At 34.9% G+C, this 20,665-nt stretch overlaps 1 protein-coding gene across 5 annotated transcripts in view; it reads left to right on the top strand.

Annotated features, from left to right (window-relative positions):
• The window catches only part of LOC127881955 (uncharacterized), a 46,230-nt gene extending 29,123 nt beyond the window's left edge, over window positions 1-17,107 (top strand). Inside the window, exons 1-10 of one of the 5 annotated variants that reach the window (XM_052430220.1) lie at window positions 3,094-3,521; window positions 4,392-4,533; window positions 4,798-4,897; window positions 7,229-9,133; window positions 9,320-9,462; window positions 10,325-10,471; window positions 10,904-11,102; window positions 11,478-11,558; window positions 12,074-12,246; window positions 12,538-17,107. In XM_052430220.1, coding sequence (XP_052286180.1) covers window positions 4,453-4,533; window positions 4,798-4,897; window positions 7,229-9,133; window positions 9,320-9,462; window positions 10,325-10,471; window positions 10,904-11,102; window positions 11,478-11,558; window positions 12,074-12,246; window positions 12,538-14,286 — 4,578 coding nt within the window. In that variant the 5' untranslated portion in view covers window positions 3,094-3,521; window positions 4,392-4,452 and the 3' untranslated portion in view covers window positions 14,287-17,107. Of the gene's footprint in view, window positions 1-3,073; window positions 3,522-4,391; window positions 4,534-4,797; window positions 4,898-7,228; window positions 9,134-9,319; window positions 9,463-10,324; window positions 10,472-10,903; window positions 11,103-11,477; window positions 11,559-12,073; window positions 12,247-12,537 lie in introns of those variants that run through there. The other 4 variants (XM_052430221.1, XM_052430222.1, XM_052430225.1 and 1 more) reach the window with 4 other exon arrangements.
• The last annotated feature ends 3,558 nt before the right edge of the window (window positions 17,108-20,665 follow it).

The raw sequence follows: 20,665 nt of genomic DNA, 5'->3' as shown, positions 1-20,665 counted from the left end.
GATTTTTTCGTACAAACAACACAATTGCACCGTCCATCGTCTTGTTCAAAAACAATAGACAAATGCTTGAAATATACCAACAATATTATCGATAGATCATTTAATGTATGTCGTTATTATAGGTATGGGCAACAAAACAAGCGAGTTACGTCGCATTCGAAAACTAGAATTAATATAATTGACATGACGCCTTATCTATGATCGCTCCGCCCACTAGAATTGATCCACCAATCAGCGATCGATTAATCGGGCGCACTCGTTAGCAACGACCTGTCCGCCATTTTCTAGACAAGCTACATGTTTAGGTTCACTTTTATTCCAACGAGTTTCTTTTGTTTTCCTCTTTAAAAAAACGATTAAAAATGGTTAAACGGTGTCAATGGGGATTATGTAACTCGGACATTCGATATCCTGAAAGATTAGTTGGTGACATTTAATTTATATCGTTTCATAAGCCGAAAAGAGGTCTTGCGAAGTGTAAGAGATGTATAAATACATGCGGTCGTCACCACGAACAACTGAACGTCAACACTGTCAAAGACAATTATAATACATTTTATCGGATATACTAGCAGATTTAAATAGTTTATGTGATCGATCTGAATATCACATAATATTTCACTTTTTTTTAAATAGTTGTATCAGTTACTAGGTCAGAAGCGAGGTTTATCTGCATTACTTAAAGATAAATAAAACCCAGCGTGAAGCCTAATTCATGCTGTGTTTTATTACTCTGATAGTAATGCACTTAATTGACAGCATACATGTTATTGAAGGTGACATACGAGAGCTCGAATGCCTAGATCTCATTTTTTAAACGAGTTTCGTTTATTTTGTTCGGAAATGAAATATATCAAAAACGGTGTTAAAAGGGTTAATGCAACTCTGACATTTGGTATCCAGAAAGATAAGTCAGATGAATTAAATTTATACCATTTTAAACGCGACAATGCGGTCTTGACAAGAGCGGGTGGAAGCTTCTAGTATTACCGAGATCCCCTTTATAGAATATTGATTTATTTCACAAACTTGAAATGTCATATAAGCAATAACTAATCATTATTAAGTATGTATTGTCACGTGTGCATGTAAAATAATTGAGAATTTTGGTACCCAATTCGTGTAACTTTACGAAATCCCCGTTAAAAATCGCGTTTCTGTGTGTGTCAGAAACAAGTGAAAACCATTTTGTTATTATTTTAATAAAGACGTATCGATAAATGCTATTGTAAAAGAGTTATTATTACTGATATTAGTTAACCAATAAATGCGGTAACTTCGGGGAAGTCGGTACCTGCGCGAGCGTCTGATATTGGTAGCCTTATTAATTTATAATAGCCTGATCGTATTCAATTTCGTACAACGCTAATTTTATATCATTTTATATCAGACAATGTCGAAACTTACTTTAAATTATAGTGATTGATAAATGTCCCATAAGCAATGTTTAATATGATTAATATCACTTATACGCAATAACATGTGGGATTGAGGTACCCACCCGGCGTCAGAAAGCGCGTAAAACTTCACCGAATTCCGTGCTATGAAGCGCTATTTCTTGTCAAATACACGGGTAGGGGGGAATGTTTCGGTAATAATTTTGTTAATAACACGGGTAAATACCGGTGAAGTGTTAATTTATTGCAAATACCACCATTACACGTAATAACGGGTTCGATTTCGGTAAGCGCGCAAGCGTTTGAGAGCGTGTTTAATGTACCGATTTACCCGTTATAAATAGCTGATGTTTTCTTTAATCGTATATTTTTTGCATTTGCAGAATAACTAAATGGCATCAACCCCTTTACAAGTGTAATATGGTGTTAAACATGTCCATAAAATCATCCGGAATATCGCGTAAATCTATATGCAGTCTATAGGCAAAGAAGCCATTTTGGTGTTAGCTTGTCTAGATTTTCTTCCCGCTGAGCCACGTGATTAAGTGGGCGGAGCGATCACTAATAAGGCGTCATGTCAATTATAATCATTTTGTTTGCTTATCTTCATCGGCACATCGGGTATCGGAAAAAACGTAACCCCTTTATAGTAACTATTTCTACTTGATACTTAAAAGTAAAGTAAAAACAAGGGCTGTTTGTAAAACATGCATTTCCACCATATGGGCTGTCAGTTGTAGTGGCAGTCATTGTGTGAATACTTTTTTGTCACTGTGACCTTGACTTTTGACCTTGTGACCTGAAAATCAATAGGGGTCATCTGCCAGTCATGATCAATGTACCTATGATGTTTCATGATCCTAGGCCTAATAATTCTTGAATTATCATCAGGAAACCATTTTGCTGTTTCGAGTCACTGTGACCTTGACCTTTGATCTAGTGACCTGAAAATCAATAGGGGTCATCTGCCAGCCATGATCAATGTTTCTATGAAGTTTCATGATCCTAGGCGTAAGCATTCTTGAGTTATCATCCGGAAACCATTTTACTGTTTCGAGTTACTGTGACCTTGACTTTTGACCTAGTGACCTGAAAATCAATAGGGGTCATCTGCCAGTCATGATCAATGTACCTATGAAGTTTCATGATCCTAGGCGTAAGCAATCTTGAATTATCATCCGGAAACCATTTTACTGTTTCGAGTCACTGTGACCTTGACCTTTGACATAGTGACCTGAAAATCAATAGGGGTCATTTGCCAGTCATGATCAATGTACCTATGAAGTTTCATGATCCTAGGCTAAGCATTCTTGAGTTATCATCCGGAAACCATTTAACTATTTCGAGTCACTGTCACCTTGACCTTTGACCTAGTGACCTGCAAATCAATAGGGGTCATCTGCCAGTCATGATCAATGTACCTATGAAGTTTCATGATCCTAGGCCTAAGCGTTCTTGAGTTATCATCCGGAAACCATCTGGTGGACGGACGGACGGACCGACATGTGCAAAACAATATACCCCCTCTTCTTCGAAGGGGGGCATAATATTCGTCTAAGGACGCCAGGTTCATCTTATTTAGTAAAAGTATCGAAGCCTAAAGTACAGAAGGAACATATAATAAAAACATAACACACATTACTTGAAAATGTCTAATTTTCAACGTATCATCGATACTAATTCATGCATTTATGTCTATTTTCGACGTAACCTCGACATTATTTAATGCATGAGCATACAATTAAATATTGTCTTGCATTTGTCGTGTTGTTCCTTAAATATTCAAACATATAAAGTATGTCACAATAATCTACTGTTAATGTACCATTTAAATATTGAAATACATGATCGTGTTATTCATGGTATTGAAGTTCACGAGTGTACGTTTAATTATCACTGGTAATCTATGGACATGACTTTGGCTATTTAAGAGGCAAATGAGATGAATATGATATAAGTATGTGGCGGTTACCTACATGATACGAATACTACACAAAGTTTAAGGTTTATATTGATTTAATTTGCGGTATACATGTATCCATTACTGAAGTGAATATCCGTCGGTATTTCCATATGTCTTGTTTCGATTTGAAAACAAAAATTGAGATGGGAAGTTCTTAACAGGTAAAACAGTTGGATAAATATTAAATTTGTATTGTCTTTATGAACACACAACTTAAAATGAAGTTCAAATAAACACTAATAAATTCAATGTAAAACTTACATACCAATTACGTAAAATTATGTATCGTTTCAAACGTTAACTTTATCTACTTTCGAAATGGACTATAGTACAGAGTTTACATTTGTGTTGTACAATTTAAGTTGTTGCGCATAACTATATAATATAATATATGAATTTGATGCCGTTAAAGCTTCCGACATGAATTCATGTCGGAACGATGCTATTGCAAAATAACGTTAAACGATTTACATCGACCTCATATTTATAGGAGTAACTAGAACCCAATAATTTAATTGTGTAAATGTTACACACAAAATATTCTTTTTAAACTAAAATGTGAAAACGTAGAATGACTGAACATATTTGCTTATGTTACTCACGCTTTTGTATGAACAATTAAATAAAAACAGGTAAGGAAAAGTATGAAGTATTCCTCTTGCATTTGTAAATGACAATATCAATATTAATAATTTTGGCTCGTTTAGTATTCGCTATCAGTGATTGTACATGTATCATGTTGTCAGCTCTCCACAAGGCGGATGTTTATAAGCGACGTTTCCAAGAAATGTTCATTAATGATTTAATTACACCGGTAAGCGAAATTACAGTGAAGAATAGACAGAACTTTTCGTTAAGAATAACGCTTAGGGTTTTTATCTCATCATCATTTGAAAACAACGACTGACAGACCCTGATGAAAGTAAATTAAATACCATTTAAATTCCCCTATATATATATATATATATATATATATATATATATATATATATATATATATATTATCTTTGTTACTGCATTACTGCTTTTAGATTTAAACATTGATTGTCAGTAAACTGTGGAATGAGTTAGGGTGATCGTCCTCAATCCACTATGAATTCAACTACGTGCTGCGCATGCGCAGCGACATTCGGAATGGAAGTGGATATCAATCCTTGCACAATATGTGAAAAGGTAAATAGATAATTTTTTATTAAATAAATATTTTTGTTTATATGTGGGAGGCATATCAATGTTAAATTTATGCTTTGATGTAACGCATAATTTTATTTTATATATGAATGCATACACCTATGTTAATTATTTTATCGTTATGCAGTGATAAATTGTGGTCACGCTGATTCATACACCACAAGTCCGATATATGCAAATCTGTTTTTAATATAAGAATACTATGTTAACTTGATTTGTAAATGTCAATACCAATTTATTTACAAGGTTTTCTGTACAAGTTGCTGCGCGCTCAAGTCCAAACTTGAGATGACGGCTTCCCAGCGAGGACGCAGGTCCTGTGTGTGTCAGCGCCTCATCGACACGAGTAAGAATTATCATTGTTATTCATTCATATGTTGCTTGGCACATTTAGATATAGGAATAAACAACGTTCAAATATACAGTCCAACCTGTCAATAAAGACCACTCAAGGGATTTGGTCGTTGTGGTCTTTGTTCACAGGTGGTCTTTATTCGCAGGGTCGATCGAAACTTTGCAAAATATGCTAGTAGTTTTTTAAAAGGTACCTTATCTATGTATGTGCTATATTGTTTAAATGTTTGAATACTTATGCATGTATAATGAAATAAAGGATTGAAAACACAGTTTTGTTTTACATTTGTATATTTATTACATGTTGTATTTCTATTCCATTATGTTTTTATTATTTATTTAATTTATCATATACTGTATAAATAACTATTGACATACATGTAAACGTTCATGTACATGCGTCAACAAACCACTTATGCACTAAGTCATTCACTGACGCGAATTCCGACTCAAGCTTAGGGTCTTTACTTTCACAGTTTACGTTCTCCTTGAATTTGTCCATAATCTCATGTTTACGCTCGAAAATGCTCTGAATTTGAGTTTTTCCTACACCAAGATCACTAGCCACTCTTCTACAAATGTGTTCTTTACCTAACAAACTAATGACCTTAACGCGTTCTTCCAATGTCAAGAATTTACGCTTGGAAGCCATGATGGTTAACTTGAACTGACAATTTACTTTTCTATAATCTATGAACGTCTTATTACGGAGAAATTTAAGAAGAGAATGTCTATCAAAATGTTTGTCTTTAAAAGGCATCGTAAATGATATGAAACCGTTAATTTCCTTAATGAGTTTATGAAAGCCCCAAATTTATCTTTGATATTTTCGGCAATAAGTACATTAATCGCGAGTCACTTAAATACAAAGGCAAATTTTTACACTTTTGGCAAACTGTCAAATGCATAAAAGAAGCAGGCTACTACCAATTAGCAATGCATGTTAAATAAACAAACAACTGCTATCGAGTGCAATAAACTGTCACTTGCCAATATTTCCATAGCGACCGACGAGTCCACTGGTAAGATCTATCTATCTTTCAATACTGCCGGAACCCCCTTGCGGGTACTATTGGCAGGTGCGCGTGTCAGTGCAAGAATAAAAGGTTTAAAAGCATTGAAAGGGAGACTTCAAAGCATGAAAGTGAGGTGAAGATAAAAGTGTGATAGTGTTAAACAAGAAGAAACATATTTATAGGTTAAAAGTTGGTTTAAAAAGATGTGTATCACGTGACTACGCAACGTCATGGCGGCCATTTTGTTTTTTGAAAGTTGCTAAATCGTTGATTTTTATGATTGCAGTGGTCGTTGTAAGCTATCAAAATGGAGATTTGGGAATGTAAAAGGGTGGTCGTTGGTCTTTGTTCACAGGTGGACTTTATTCGCAGGTTCAATATATAGTGAAATCGTTCGGGAGGAAATCAGTGTGGTCGTTATTGACTGTTGGTCGCTATTAACAGGCGGTCGCTCGGGCAGGTTGGACTGTACATTAATACTTACTGTCAGATGTGCGAGTTACGAACATTCAGACAGCTCAGCCACGTCTATTTTCTAATATTTGCCAAATTTATCAGTATACTAATAACCAATTTCATAGAAAATGGATTACACTTCTTTTCAATAAATCTCGTACATTGCATGTGCGTCTCGTGTGTGCCCCAAAATTGAAAGCGACTAAGTAGTTCGACTGGCGTGTCTAAAAATAGAAAGCGACTCAGTCGTTCCGCTCGACTGGCATGGTGGAATCAGGAGTTTCATACTCAGTCTTCTGAACAAAACACAACATTTAAGCCTTGTTCTGAGAAAACTGGGCTTTATGCATGTGCGTAAAGTGTCATCCCAGATTAGCCTGTGCAGTCCGCACAGGCTTATCAGGGACGACACTTTCCGCCTAAACTTGATATTCGGTAAGCAAGGACTTCCTTGAAACTAAAAATGCCATAGAAGCGAAAAGTGTCGTCCCTGATTAGCCTGTGCGGACTGCAGAGGCTAAACTGGGACGACATTTTAGGCGCATGCATTAAGCCCAGTTTTCTCAAAACGCGGCTCAATTTAAAGATAAACATAACTTTTAACACGAAATCAGTTGCATGCTTAGAAGATTTGTTAAGTATTTGGTAATAAAATTGCCTACAATCAGGTGATAATGAATACGTGTGTTTAAATAATTGGTGGGTTCTTTTAGAGGTGTTTAAGCTTAGAAATTACTATTCGAGTATGATGTCTTCATTATGCTATCATTCGATTCGTATTTAAACACCATCTTTGGTCCTTAAGTGATGGTGTTTTGTTAAAAAAAACGTGATTCTTCTTTTCACTCTAGAGGAAAGAATGAAAATCATACCTCATGAAGCCAGAAATGCAAAGGAAAATCATTCTGAGCAAAGTGACTCAGTCATTCAATCATTAAAAGAAGCAAATAAAGAAAGCTCTGACAAGTCCAGTCAACATAAGGAAACAAGAGATATCACGAATGCATGGGTGACTTCGCCCTTAAATAATCATTTTCCTCGAAAAGGATCTCCTGGGATATTAACAACATCAAATATAGAGAATGAACATTTTACACCAATTTCGACTGGTAAACAGATCGCACAACAATCAACTGTTCGTAATAATAACTTCAATGGTGAAAAGGGAAAACTTGCATCACAGTCCAATTGGGAAAACAAATTTTTCGCATCAGGATCAACATTTAACACCGGGAAATTTGAATTGCAATCAGCTTCGCAAAATGTTCACATGATAACAAACAAAAGGATGCATTCTGGTTCACAAATTGAGCACTCAACGGCCAATGAGGCGACGAAACAACGTGGTTTTCTTGAACGTCTTGATTGCGACGATCATGTAGCGAGGAATTTAATTGACCTCGCTCAAATTGATACATCTCGTGGTCATCAAAACAGGCGAAGGGATTGGAATGGGCTAAATGATGAACAATTTAACGAGGTTGAAACGAATTTATTTAATATTGATGGCCTGGATATGGAGGCTATACCCGCGTTTGATGACATTCCACTTGCTTTGATATTGTCCAAAGCTTTTAATGAAAAAGAATTAAAAATTGCCCATGAGAAACAGAGGCAAAAGATCATCGAGTCTTTCATTAAAAAGAACAGTTTTCCCGGAAGAACATACCACAATACCGATTACATTGGCTTTGACGATGAACCTCTCATGCCGAATTTTCAAAAAGATGAGCACAATAAACAGCGTGGTACTTTTAAATCAGAACCAGTTGAGGTAGATGGACCCGCATTTGAAACGGAAAATAAAACTGTTACAGTTGAAAAAGACATAAGTGTCAAGTGCAACGATAATAAAATTGTGGATGGAAGTTACAAAGTGGATTCACATTCAGATATGAGTGAAAACAACAACAGATTAATGGAAGCTGATAACACAGAAAACTCGGCAAACCAACAGAATTTGCAAACCTTGCACGAAGATTCTGACAAAGATGAGGTGTCTGACACTGCTGAAACTAATCTCAAATCTATGCAAAGGAAAGCAATATCATCACCTGTGTCTATTTCTGTAACCTTCACAAACGAAACACAAGAAAACAAAAATCCTAGTAAACCAGATATATCACCTATACGGCCCACGTCTCTTTTAAGAAATAATCAACATCCAAAAGAGCCCAACCATATAGTTCAATCGATAATCAACGGTAAAAGAACAAATAAAAACGAAAGGCGTTTACCAACTACATTTAACGATTTAGTCAAGCGCAAAGAAACAAAGAAAGAGGAAGAGAATGCAAATAATAAGTTAGCACTCAACCGTCCGTTCAAAATTGCATCAGAGGCCAAAGCGTTTGGAGAAAGAAGTGATACATTTGTATCAGAGGCCAAAGCGTACGGAGAAATTAGTTATACATATGATGACGATGGAGATGAAATCCCAGTTGACGATGCAGAATTGCCAACAGCAATGAGAGCCCTCCATATATCTCACGGAAAGAAGTCGAACACTCTTAAATCCAATAAAAGCATGTTATTAGTACTTCTGACGGACAAAACTAGTGGAGCAAGCACGCGAGTTCCTGGCTCAAATGAAGCATTTGTGCAGCACAATAGAGTAGAACAAGAAGAAAATAAAACAGAAAACCCGGAATTTGTGAAACAAGCAGAAAGACAAGTAAACGAACTATCGTCGGCTTATGCTCGAGCATTTAGCAGTCTGAGAAAAATGCAGTCATCCAAAAAGATTAAATGCAATGGTAAAACTATAATCGTTCAGATTTTTTAAATTGATTCGAGAGAATGTTAATAGTTATAATGCTGATTACTTGAGTTTTTTCGTTGCATGAGGTAATCAGTTAAAATGTTAACGGTTTAAACATGAACGGATTGTATAAAATATCGAGCAACTAGCTGCTATGGATAATGACTGCTTTATTTTATAGCATGTAGCAGTCCAGATTGTCAGGGTGATTTTGTCCAGTCAATTCAGGGTTTGATACACGAGGCTCGGAAACAAGGGCTGGAGGTTAATGATGTGCCTCCTGATGGAAATTGCATGTTCACTGCCATTTGCGATCAGCTACAGGTTGATTTTACATTCTAATAAAGTTCATGGTAGTTATGACAATAAAAAACACATGTGAAAAAATAACTGTTAAATACCGGTATGTATACCCAAGCTTTTAATATAACTGGAAAGTTTTAGTTTCGAAAAAGTATTTGTCTGCTTTTAGGTCTAATGCAATTATCTCTGAAGTACCGGTCCGAATAGTTTATTGTCTGTACTAATCATCTACCTAAGCTTAATTAAGACGTTAGCGGAAATAATAATATGGGCTGTTTTCCTTAAATGGAAACATGTTTGGGTTTGGAAAATTAAGATGGGAACATTTTATCAAATAAATAAATGTCTTTATGTTCGTAAATCTATGTTGATTTAGACAAAAGATTAAGTTTGTTTTACCCTAAGTCTGTTGGCTGCTTAGATCGAGTATTACATGTATTTTGGTAAACTTTTAAGAACTAGAACACTGGGTTAATAAGTCGCCGTGAATTAATGGATCTGGTGTTCGCCTAGTGACGGGGAAGTTACGTGTTCGATCCCCACTGTGGAGCGTTCATTAGATCTCCCCTATAGACACCAAGTACTGGTTTAAGTCCAAGGAAACGGACTCGAGAGCGTTTCAAATAAGTCTTAGGCCTTGTATTCAATTGAGCTAAAAAATCGCTTTAAACTTAGGATATTGGGAATAGAATACGGACCGCCGGTTTCTAGTCTAGGCGGACATCATATCCATTTGGCAACGACGACCCGTGAAAATAGATTTATGGCTACGGACTCAAGAATCAACATTTTGTATTTAATACACATGCCATTTATGTTATATATACTGCAGGTAAATAGGTCAAATAAATACAAGAAAAAAATGTTAAAATATCTATTTCAGGCATTGAACGATATGTCCTATACACCAAGAACGTTACGGGAAAAGGCCGTCATCTGGTTACGAGATAACCCGTACTGTTCTGATGACAATAAAACTCATTTTCAAGCTTTCATGGAGGAGCATTGGGACTCGTATCTTCAGAGAATGGTTTCAATATATAAATACTTATTATCTTTTAAGCATCGAATTGTTCACATAAACCAATACAAAATGAATGCCTTTCTATACTTTTCGTTGTGAAAATACACGTTTATATATTTTGATAGAAAAAAACTAACGTGATTAAAACCAGTTTAAAGCATACTTGTAGAAAAATCTGCAAACACAATAGAACAACAATTTTACGTTCCTTTGTATTTATAAAAATCAATTACGTTACGGTAATATCGATTTTCATAGTGATACATAGGGGTAAAGGAAGCAATAGCATTCACCTGTGTTTAGAATAGAGTTATGAAGTAAAAAGCATATTTTAAGACATTATCGGCAACTACTTCACGATACGGTCTAGTGTTCAATGCGCGTTATAGCATATGGCTTTTGATCATATTATTTTACCGATCCTTTCAACGAATTCAGATAAAAAACGGCGAGTGGGGCGATCACGTGGTTTTGCGAGCCTTGTCCAACCTTACTGGATGCACGATTAAAATCCTAAATGCTCACGGCAAAATGTGCACATGGACGACATTAGAGCCATCGGAAATGCCAGACGAAAGACGTGAAGTAATTTTGGGACTGGTGGGGGAAAACCATTATACCAGCCTTAGACGTAGAGGTAGGTGTCCAATTAATTGCAACATAAGGTTTCGTGGAAGCCCACGATGTAGAATGAAAGATTGAATTGATATGAACAACAAATCGAGCAAAGAACTATTGATTGGTCACACGTGCCATTTATAAAGTTAAGTGTTTTCTTTATCATACTATATTCAGCGCATTCTTTAAATAACCAACATTTAGTAAAATATTTTATATGAATTAAAAAAGAGATAAACAGATTTACACAGATTTCACAACACGGTTATAATTACAAACATAAATAAGATGTGAAATGCAAAACAAACAATGTGAAAGTATTATGTGTGTATATATATATAGATATATATACATTCACCAAAATGGAAAACTGTGTATATATTTCTTATTATAGAAGTGACTTTTAACGGTGTGGACTCTGAAAACGATGACCCACCAACGATTGAGACAGAGAAATTGGAAGTTAGCGAACAAGGTAATATTTGTCGACAGATTTATAAAAAAATAGCCATCGCATATATACTCTTTTGAAAAATAAAACATATGTTGTTTTTTAATACAAACCATGACTATTTTATAAATCTATCGACAAATAGTGTATTTTATTACAGAAATATGTCCTTACTTTTGTACATAATTAATACTTTTTTTATGATGGTAAACACAATTACAAGTTACGCGAATAAATAGGCATATGCTATTATAATTCAGCAATAGCTATTTAACATTCGAATACATGCTGGTAATTTGCGACAATGTGCAGCCTTTTTCGACTGGTTAATGTTCTTTTAAACAGCATGGCAAATATTAAACATATACACGCAATGCATCATTCTAATGAAAATCAATAGCAACACGTTACTCTTACATTGTATTTGCACGTTTGATCCCAGAGAATTGTCTAAGATGTAAGCATTGGACGCATGTACAGACATTTCAATACGTGTATTATGATTTATAACATAACCATGGGAAACATTTTATTTTTAGATCGCGCCCTAGTGGAATTGTTTTTCAAAGACCACGTGGACTGCAGCAGTAGGATGCCAATGTGTTCACTTTCATTTCTTATTACAAGACTCTTTTCAATTAGAGCTGTAACCAGCGAGGCGGCCGAACACTCATTTATTGCTTTACAATTTTGGATGGAAATAGCTAACAAGGTATGATATATTTAAGGTATGCTATATTTATCTACAAATATTTGTTTAGTAAAAAGACCTTTTTATGATTTAAATGAATTGGAAAGCTCAACTTTGAGAGTATTACATTCTTGTCGTTAACACTAAAAATCTTACAAAAATCTCAAACAGCTCGCCAAGTACTTTTTGTGGAAAAGTTTAATACACAAAATAGTATCATCGGACAACGATAATCAGATGCTATTTATTTACGGGAACAATTGTTTTTTGTTCTTAGAAATCATATATAAATATAAATTTTACTCTATTTAGAGAGCACAAAATTACCATGGGCTCACAACAATGATCAGTGGATGCATGGGCTATGGAGTATATCATCTCGATCTTTCTTACAACCCAGAAAACCCTAGCACGATGTACCGCATGATAGATTTGAACATTTACTTTGTTAGCAATTTGGATCCATCATTAAATCGCTGCAGTCTTAAAGGACATGGAACACTGTGCTGCGTGGGTTATACACAGGTATGTTATTCCAATGAATATTTACGAACTAGTAGGTATAAACCATACAACTCTGTCGTGACTGTGAGCGATGGTGGCCAGGTTTGTGCAGGCATTCTCGTACACTGGCCAGTTTGGCCTCAAGAGGCATCAGAATGGATAACCAGAGTAAGGTATGAAGATTGGCCGTCGCAGGAGCTCATCCATGATATATGTTCCAAGGGATGCCATTTGTTACCGGAAGCACACGAAAACAGCGTGGATCCAGACATAGAGTGGAAGTTTTGTTTTGTTGACGCAGTAACAAACATTTTTCAAAAAGCCATTGCAGACAATCAAAAATATTGTTTTCTGATATTGTTCGGCATGTGTTTTGAGGTGTTTAAGCAACTGGACGTCTTTAGATTGGATTGGCTGATCAATCCATTTTTGTATTGCTGCGAACGCTGCCCTTCGCAGTTCTGGCAAAGCCATCCCGCTTCGTGCATACTGTTTATACTCAATGATATGATTCTGTGCTTCAAATCACGTTGTCTTCCCAGTTATTTTATTCCTTCGTGGAACCTGATTGAAAACATTAGCGAAGAAAAGGCGCAGCTAGTGATGGAGATCCTGGGCAATATTCGTTCAGAACCATTAGTTGTGTTTCGACAGATGAAGGAAAAATTCTTTGAATCTTTAGAAATAGAATCAGTCATTGAAAAGGTGTGTGAGGACGCCCTGAATTTTAAAAGCACAAAATTGACCACCCTTAATACTTTAATACCGTGCCTGATCGACATCGCCAAATGCTCCGTTAAAACATACAAATATAGCGCCGCCTTTGATGAAATAAATGAAGCGTTCCAAGCCCGTTTGTCTGTTGCAACATGTGAGGACGCCATGTCATTTGAAAACTTTATCCAAGGGTGCTTCAACGGTCTGAATACTTTTGAGTCAGGTTGGTTCGCAACATTCGCCGATAAGCAACTGCAAAGTCAGTTGTCGAGGCCACTCATCAGACTAGTTCTACATGACCGAGTGATGAAGCGAATAGATGACATTCTTGACAAAGATGTTGCAGGATTCTACGCATCTTCAGAAGTTCCAGAATCTTGGGTATACCAGTTCGACAAATTCTGCTGCGATTATGCAAGTTTTTTAGTTCGTGTTAATAAGGTATCTGATGCGCTACCAGTGTTCTATAGATGCCATGAACGGTACCAAGATTATCTAACCGGCAAAGGGGATTCATACTTTTCAGAAGAAACGATGCTAGAAGTATACGCCGGGATATTTGCATTGTACAAACGACAGCAGCAAACAGCGATGTTCAGAAAAGTGCTGAAGGTCGCAAGCTCAATCGTGAACCTCGTTAATAAACCAGGAGGCTATGGATGGCTTGCGCATGTGTATTATATGCTAGGGGATGAAAATGGAGGTGATATTTGTACTTCAAAAAAGGAAGAATTATTAAGACATAGGTCTGCAGACATAGACGAAATCCATTTGATATACTGGCCGACGAGGTGTGTTGCGATTATTAATAAACATGAAAACAATATGTGTCTAGCATGATTTGTGTACGTGCAAGTGATAAAACATCAGCACTTTTTGTGTCGAAAAGCAAAATAATGAGTACGAACGCAATATGACTAAATGATCTAATCAGCTGTATTGAACTTCTTTTTTGTACTCATACATTTTTTTCATTTTTTACGAGGTGTTGAGTCATAAGTCATAAGCATGACGATATTGCATGATCACTGAAATAGTTAAACTCGTTTACAGTGAAATTCTTATTTAAATGAAAATGTTGTTCTTGACAATGTTCGATTGTACATACTTGGTTTTGTGAAATTATGAGTATTTATGGGCAGTACCTATCCTACCGTTCATAAAACGGATTTTCGTGGATTAACATAGGTAAAATATGTTATCAAGTTATTATTATGCGACTTACCAATGAAAGTATTGTTTTGGAATTTGTCTATCTTTGCAAATTATTGTTTTATCGCAACATACATTTTGTTTCAGTTTTTCTAAATGTGCAAGTATAAAGTCGACTCTTGTTTGATCGAACTCACTCTGCTCGAATTTGAGCTCGATTGCTCAAGTCTCTTGGAAGGATCTAGTTTTATTACTTTATAGTTATGTACTTTTTGTCGTTTTGTTCGACATCGCAAGGGTCGACTATCTTGATGGCTCAAAAGTGTTTGCTCATGTCCGGTCACAATTTTGACACATTTTGTTTGATTGGCTTGAACTTGATTCAAGTAGCACAAAATTGTAAATAGATTAGGCTCGCTTGATATGAGTCACGAGATGATTGATTTTTCAGTTGTTTCAAACAGATTAGCGACTAAATCGTTAATTGGTTTGAGTAAAATATCCCATAGACACTTTGTATACAAGCTTGTGCTTATGCACAAAACATCATTCTCAAAATAATACGATGCGTAGCAATTACATGCCTTGAAATAGTTTATAAATACTAAACACACACTGACGTCGTATCATTCTGCAAAAACCCATAACGAATGACAACATAGTTGTGTAATTTTTGTTAATGTGTGTATTATATGTATAATATTATATCATTGAGTTAAATTGCGTTTTATAATTACAATGAAAGTTGATTTGCTTGTTTGCTATATTTGCTCCGATTCTTACATGTAATTGTGCTTCTTAGAAATGTGAATATTATGTACTTGTTGTAAGTATTGCTTTGGCTCGACGTTCCAAAGGCACGAAGTTTTCATGTCGTTTCCCGCGACTTCGAGCCAACGGACGTCGTTTGAAATCGTGAATTTCATTTGAATTTGCAATAAACATTTAAAGTAACATAACTACTCAAAATGAACGAAAATTTCGTAAAGTATTTCGTAAAATAAATCTTAACAATTAAAAATCATTGTTCCGTATGGCAATTTCCGAAATTTCAACGCCAGATGTGGTCTGGTAAACTAGATGTTTGTAGATACAAAATGCTCGTTTTTATTATTGTTTTGCATATTGTACCCTTTTAGTGTTCGTGTGTCGTATGAATAGAATAGATATATTCGCGGGAAATTACAATGGAATAAATTGTGTCCATAAAAAAATAAAAACGAGCATTTTGTATCTACAAAAATCATTGTAATCATACCACATCAGCGTTGAAATTGTGGCTATTGTTATAAGGAACACTGATTGTTTAGGTGTTAACTTTATTTTACGAAAAACTTTTGAATTTTTTCGTTGATTTTGAGCGTTATAGAGACTTTAATACAAATGTTATTTCGCTATTGTCCGCGATTTTAGAACATTGACTAATTAAAGGGGCCGTCCAACAGATAAAGCGTCGTATCGACGCGATTCGATATTTTGGGAAACTACGAGGATTGCTTATATAGCTAAAAAAATACATCCACACTGAATGTGAGCGTGGATGGTCGAGGATTCTGGGCGAGAGGAATTTTACTCAAGGACTCCAGGATTCCAGGGGTCAGTGGTTCCTTTTTTCCTTTTTTTAAATTGTATTCTTTATTTTACTGGAGATTTATAGTTCAAATGTTTAAATTTATCAATAAAAAGCATTTAAAGCATTTAATGGCAAGCTTCAATATATGCTAAAATCTGTTGGACGGCCCCTTTAACGCATGGCGACAATAGTATAAACATAAAATTTTATAAGCAAATGCTATTTTTTATTCTACTTTTTATGACATATTTTGGAAGTTACAATTCAATACTTGTGTAGAATTCCATTATTAAGTCAGCAGAAAGAACAGACGACACACAATTGTAAATGTTGATAGTACTTTTACTGCAAACAAATGCTATCAAAAGATTCAATCTTTTTACAATACATTTTATTATATTTAAATGCATTGCAGCCTTAAACCACGCGGATTTTGGTAGTCCTAAGCCAAGGTTACTACCATTAAATGTACCGAGGTTTATATATAAAACCCACTATACTTGTGAACCGGTGAACTTGATGCAAGATAATTTTTGATCCCGAGTTGTTTTAATGCGTCTTTTTGCTAAGCATTCAATTATGCACCAAATTTCCATTGCAATAGCATTGACAGTTTTAAATGAAAAGAGAAGACAAACGTTATACATAAGTTAGCAATCCCAGAACAATCATCCACCGTACATCTTCGGAAGTTTGTTTTTATTTTGAGGAGCATAAATCAATTTATTCATATGGTTAACGAACATGCACCTCCGTTTCATTTGTGACATTGACCCTGTCGACTTACTCTACTGCATTGTATAGTAATATTGTATTATTATTTTACATTGAAATTGTTTACCTTCATATTATATTGGTTTTAATATAGTTTATGTATATAGACTATTATTATCAAATATTAAGTCATTCTGAGATGTTATAAAATCTTTCACATACGGTTACTGTTTTGTATTGTTATTTTATTGTTTACGTTTTAATTTGAGATTTGTGTTTTGAACGACATAGTTCAGGAAGGTGAACGAACATAATTTGAGTTTAAGTAACTTGTTCTTATACACAAGGCAACTCACAAGAGAACAAATTCTATGCCTCCAGCTCTTTTATTGTAAATATATCATCAGTAGGAACACACTTACAATTTGCAGTTACTTAGCTAAAGTACAGATACAAGAAAATATTTTATCAAATATAATATATTATATAGTTGAAATCTTTATAAAAACAAAACAAAAATAAAACCAAAAGGCTGTGTTATTAAAAATGTGCATACGTGTGATGTCATAATAAATTGACGTTCTTCCTAATGCATGTTTCTTTCATTACGTATTGAACTTTTGAAAAGCATCAGGAAAATTACTAGCTATTTCCCCGTGAAGAAATACTTTAATCAAGTTTTAAAATAGGACGATATGTTAATGGTCGTCTTCTCAGCGGACATCAGTCCATCGAAATAAAGTAAATATAAATAATATATAATGTTTATAGTACAGTGTATACTAAATGTAAGTTATATCAGATAATTTTTATTGGAAATATAAAGATGCCTTAACCCCTACCGTCTTATTGCTTTGTAACTTTCAGACGATGCCTTTCTAAAAAATATTATATTAACAACCCACCAGATATTGTACCTGGCAATCTTGGTAAAAAAAAGCGGAATTCTAACACCTTAATTTTTTATTAAATCCGATACGGTCAGCTTTCAATTATCTGCCATATTTTGTTTTTGGCCGACGTTCAAATCTGGGTTTTCATTGGCAAAGACAGGTAACAGTTAAACCGTGTATTTTTCCAAAAAATTTCTGCGGCTTTTCATATAAGTTTAATATTAAATTAAGTCCCGAAAGTAAACAAAGTTTTCCGTTCATAACAATCAAACTAGAATTGTCAAGTATTTTAGATTGTCTGCCGAGCGACGAATCTGCCTACCGAAATCTTGTAAACAAAGACCCAGACAATGTCGATTGACAAAATTACTTCCTATGTATTATTCTTTCATAAAGCGAATGAATTTGTAAAGTAAGTCTTCTGATTAAACGCTGATTAAACGTGGATTGGGATGCACATTAGACAATGAAATGTCATTGGCGAAACAGCTGCTGCAGTCTTCATTTTGACAAAAATATAAGTCAACTAAAAACGGAAGAATCGTGTCTAAAGAAACTTCTGCAAACATGTTTTGCAGCACTGACTTGCTTGAGCTGAACCCATAACGAAAATCATGAAATATGTATGCCACGCTTTAAACCAATATATTTAATCTTTATGAAGGAACCCATGTACAAGCTCTTCGATATACATTCTTGACGTGCAGCGTGTTGAGCTAAGCGAAATATTTAACCCTTTGCATGCTGGGAAATTTGTCGTCTGCAAAAAAAGTCGTCTGCCGAATTTCTAAAATTAGCATTTTCTTTGATTTTTTTTTCCAAAGAATACTATCAGAATAGCAAACAGTTTAGATCCTGATGAGACGCCACAGAACGTGGCGTCTCATCTGGATCCAAACTGTTTGCAAAGGCCTTCAAAATTCGGTTCCAGCACTGCAAGAGTTAAGCGCATCGAACATTGTTGAAACATGTCTCTAATCGGCATAAGACGTAGGCCACTCTTGTTGTTTGACTATGTTACGAGAGTTTCTTTCTATTTTTTTCGAATCGACCTTGACCGCGGGTTCAGAATTGTGAACACTATTATCGATACCTGATTAGCCCTTGCGGACTGCACATGCTAATCTTGAACGACACTTTAAGCACATGCATAAAGTCCCCCTTTCTAAAAACAATGTTCAAATGTATTTGTTTTCGAGGCAATATCTAGTAAGCGCTCGTTAACAAGATAACCATTTTCCTTTCCTGAAAAAATACAATGCCGAACTGTTTAGAAAACAAACCAACAGCCATTCGTATATGTTCAGCTATATTGTTTTATGTTAATTGTGAATGGTTGAAACAAGAGAAATATGGTTTGAGCAAATTATTAGCCGTACACTTTATTTGAGGATAAGACGTTTTAATCGAAGGAGTTACGATAATTTCACTCAAGTGCATGCAGCTTAAATCTGCTGAAAGCCATGACAGAACACTGAACTGCATCATTATGTATAATTCATGATATAGCAAACAAAAATATTGCACACAAAATAGCCGACAGCACTCTGAGTCTGACAAGCGTTCGCCGATCCAGACACCAACATTGTTTGATTCCTACACGCCATATGGCACGGGGGTATTGGCAATGATCGGAAAGCGGATAAATCAATATTTCGGATGGTGGAGAAGTTGAGAAGGTCTGAATTTGGATCGATATTGCATAGTTTGGTGAACTAAATAGATCGTCGTATGGACAGATGAAGTATTTGGTGTAGTTTTGTTACGTTGATGGAAACGAATCAAAGTAAGTAATTAGCAGATATTTTGATACATTATTATATATACATGTATTGCTGTACATTACTATTTAGATGTATGCAAAATGCTCTTGAATATTTTATATTGAATATTTTGCAATCCATGTAACGTATGAACCTCTGTGTTAATATTTTGTATGTAAAGCTAAAACTGGTCGTACTTATTACTTGATTAGATAGCGTTCTTAGTTGTATGTATATCGATCTACTCAGTTTTCAATTTAATAATTGCCCTCTTTGACGTTGATGAGAAAGTCAGTTAGCAAGAAGCTGTTTAATCAAAGTGCACTGGGTTAGACGATATCCATGATACATTCAGTCTTGGTTTATACATATTTTTAGTGCGATTTTGTTTTAATGGGAAAAAACAACTTAATTTATTTATTTCATTACGATTTGCAAATAATTAATTTTAAGTTCTAGAAAAAGAACGACATTAAGTCAACATTTCGACAGTGTTTCTATTATGGAAGCAAATGAAGGTTTTTTAATATTGATTGTAGATGAAAAGTATAATCTTAAAGGGATCTTTTCACGGTTTGGTAAATTGACAAAATTGAAAAAAGTTGTTTCAGTTTCGCAAATTTCCGTTTTAATTATGATATTTGTGAGGAAACAGTATTACTGAACATTTACCATAGTCCAATATAGCCATCATATGTATCTTTTGACGATTTGAAAACCTAAAAATTATAAAGCGTTGAATAATTTGGAGAGTTCTGTTGTCGTTTAAATTTACGAAACTACGAAGATTGTTTATATAAGGTATAAAATACTTAGACCTGTGTATATCCGGCGGAATAGCCGAGAGGGCTAATGTGTTTATACTTCAGACTAACTCCAGAACTCCGGGGATCACTGGTTCGAGCCCTGGTACCGGCTACTTTTTTTTCTTTCTTTTTTTTTAAATTTTATTCTTGATTTTTTACTGGAGCTTTTAAGATCCAATGTTTACATTTATCAATATAAAGCATTTAATGACAAACTTCAAAATATGCCAAAATCTGTGAAAAGGCCCCTTTAAAGATCTACTTTCAACTAGATATAGTGTCTATTATTTACCAACATAGTTAAAAAGAAAGACATTG

Source organism: Dreissena polymorpha, chromosome 5 (assembly GCF_020536995.1).
Source record: "Dreissena polymorpha isolate Duluth1 chromosome 5, UMN_Dpol_1.0, whole genome shotgun sequence".
NCBI classification, from domain to species: domain Eukaryota; kingdom Metazoa; phylum Mollusca; class Bivalvia; order Myida; family Dreissenidae; genus Dreissena; species Dreissena polymorpha.
Note: the sequence above shows the minus strand (reverse complement) of the source record. Positions and strands in the feature narration are given on the sequence as shown.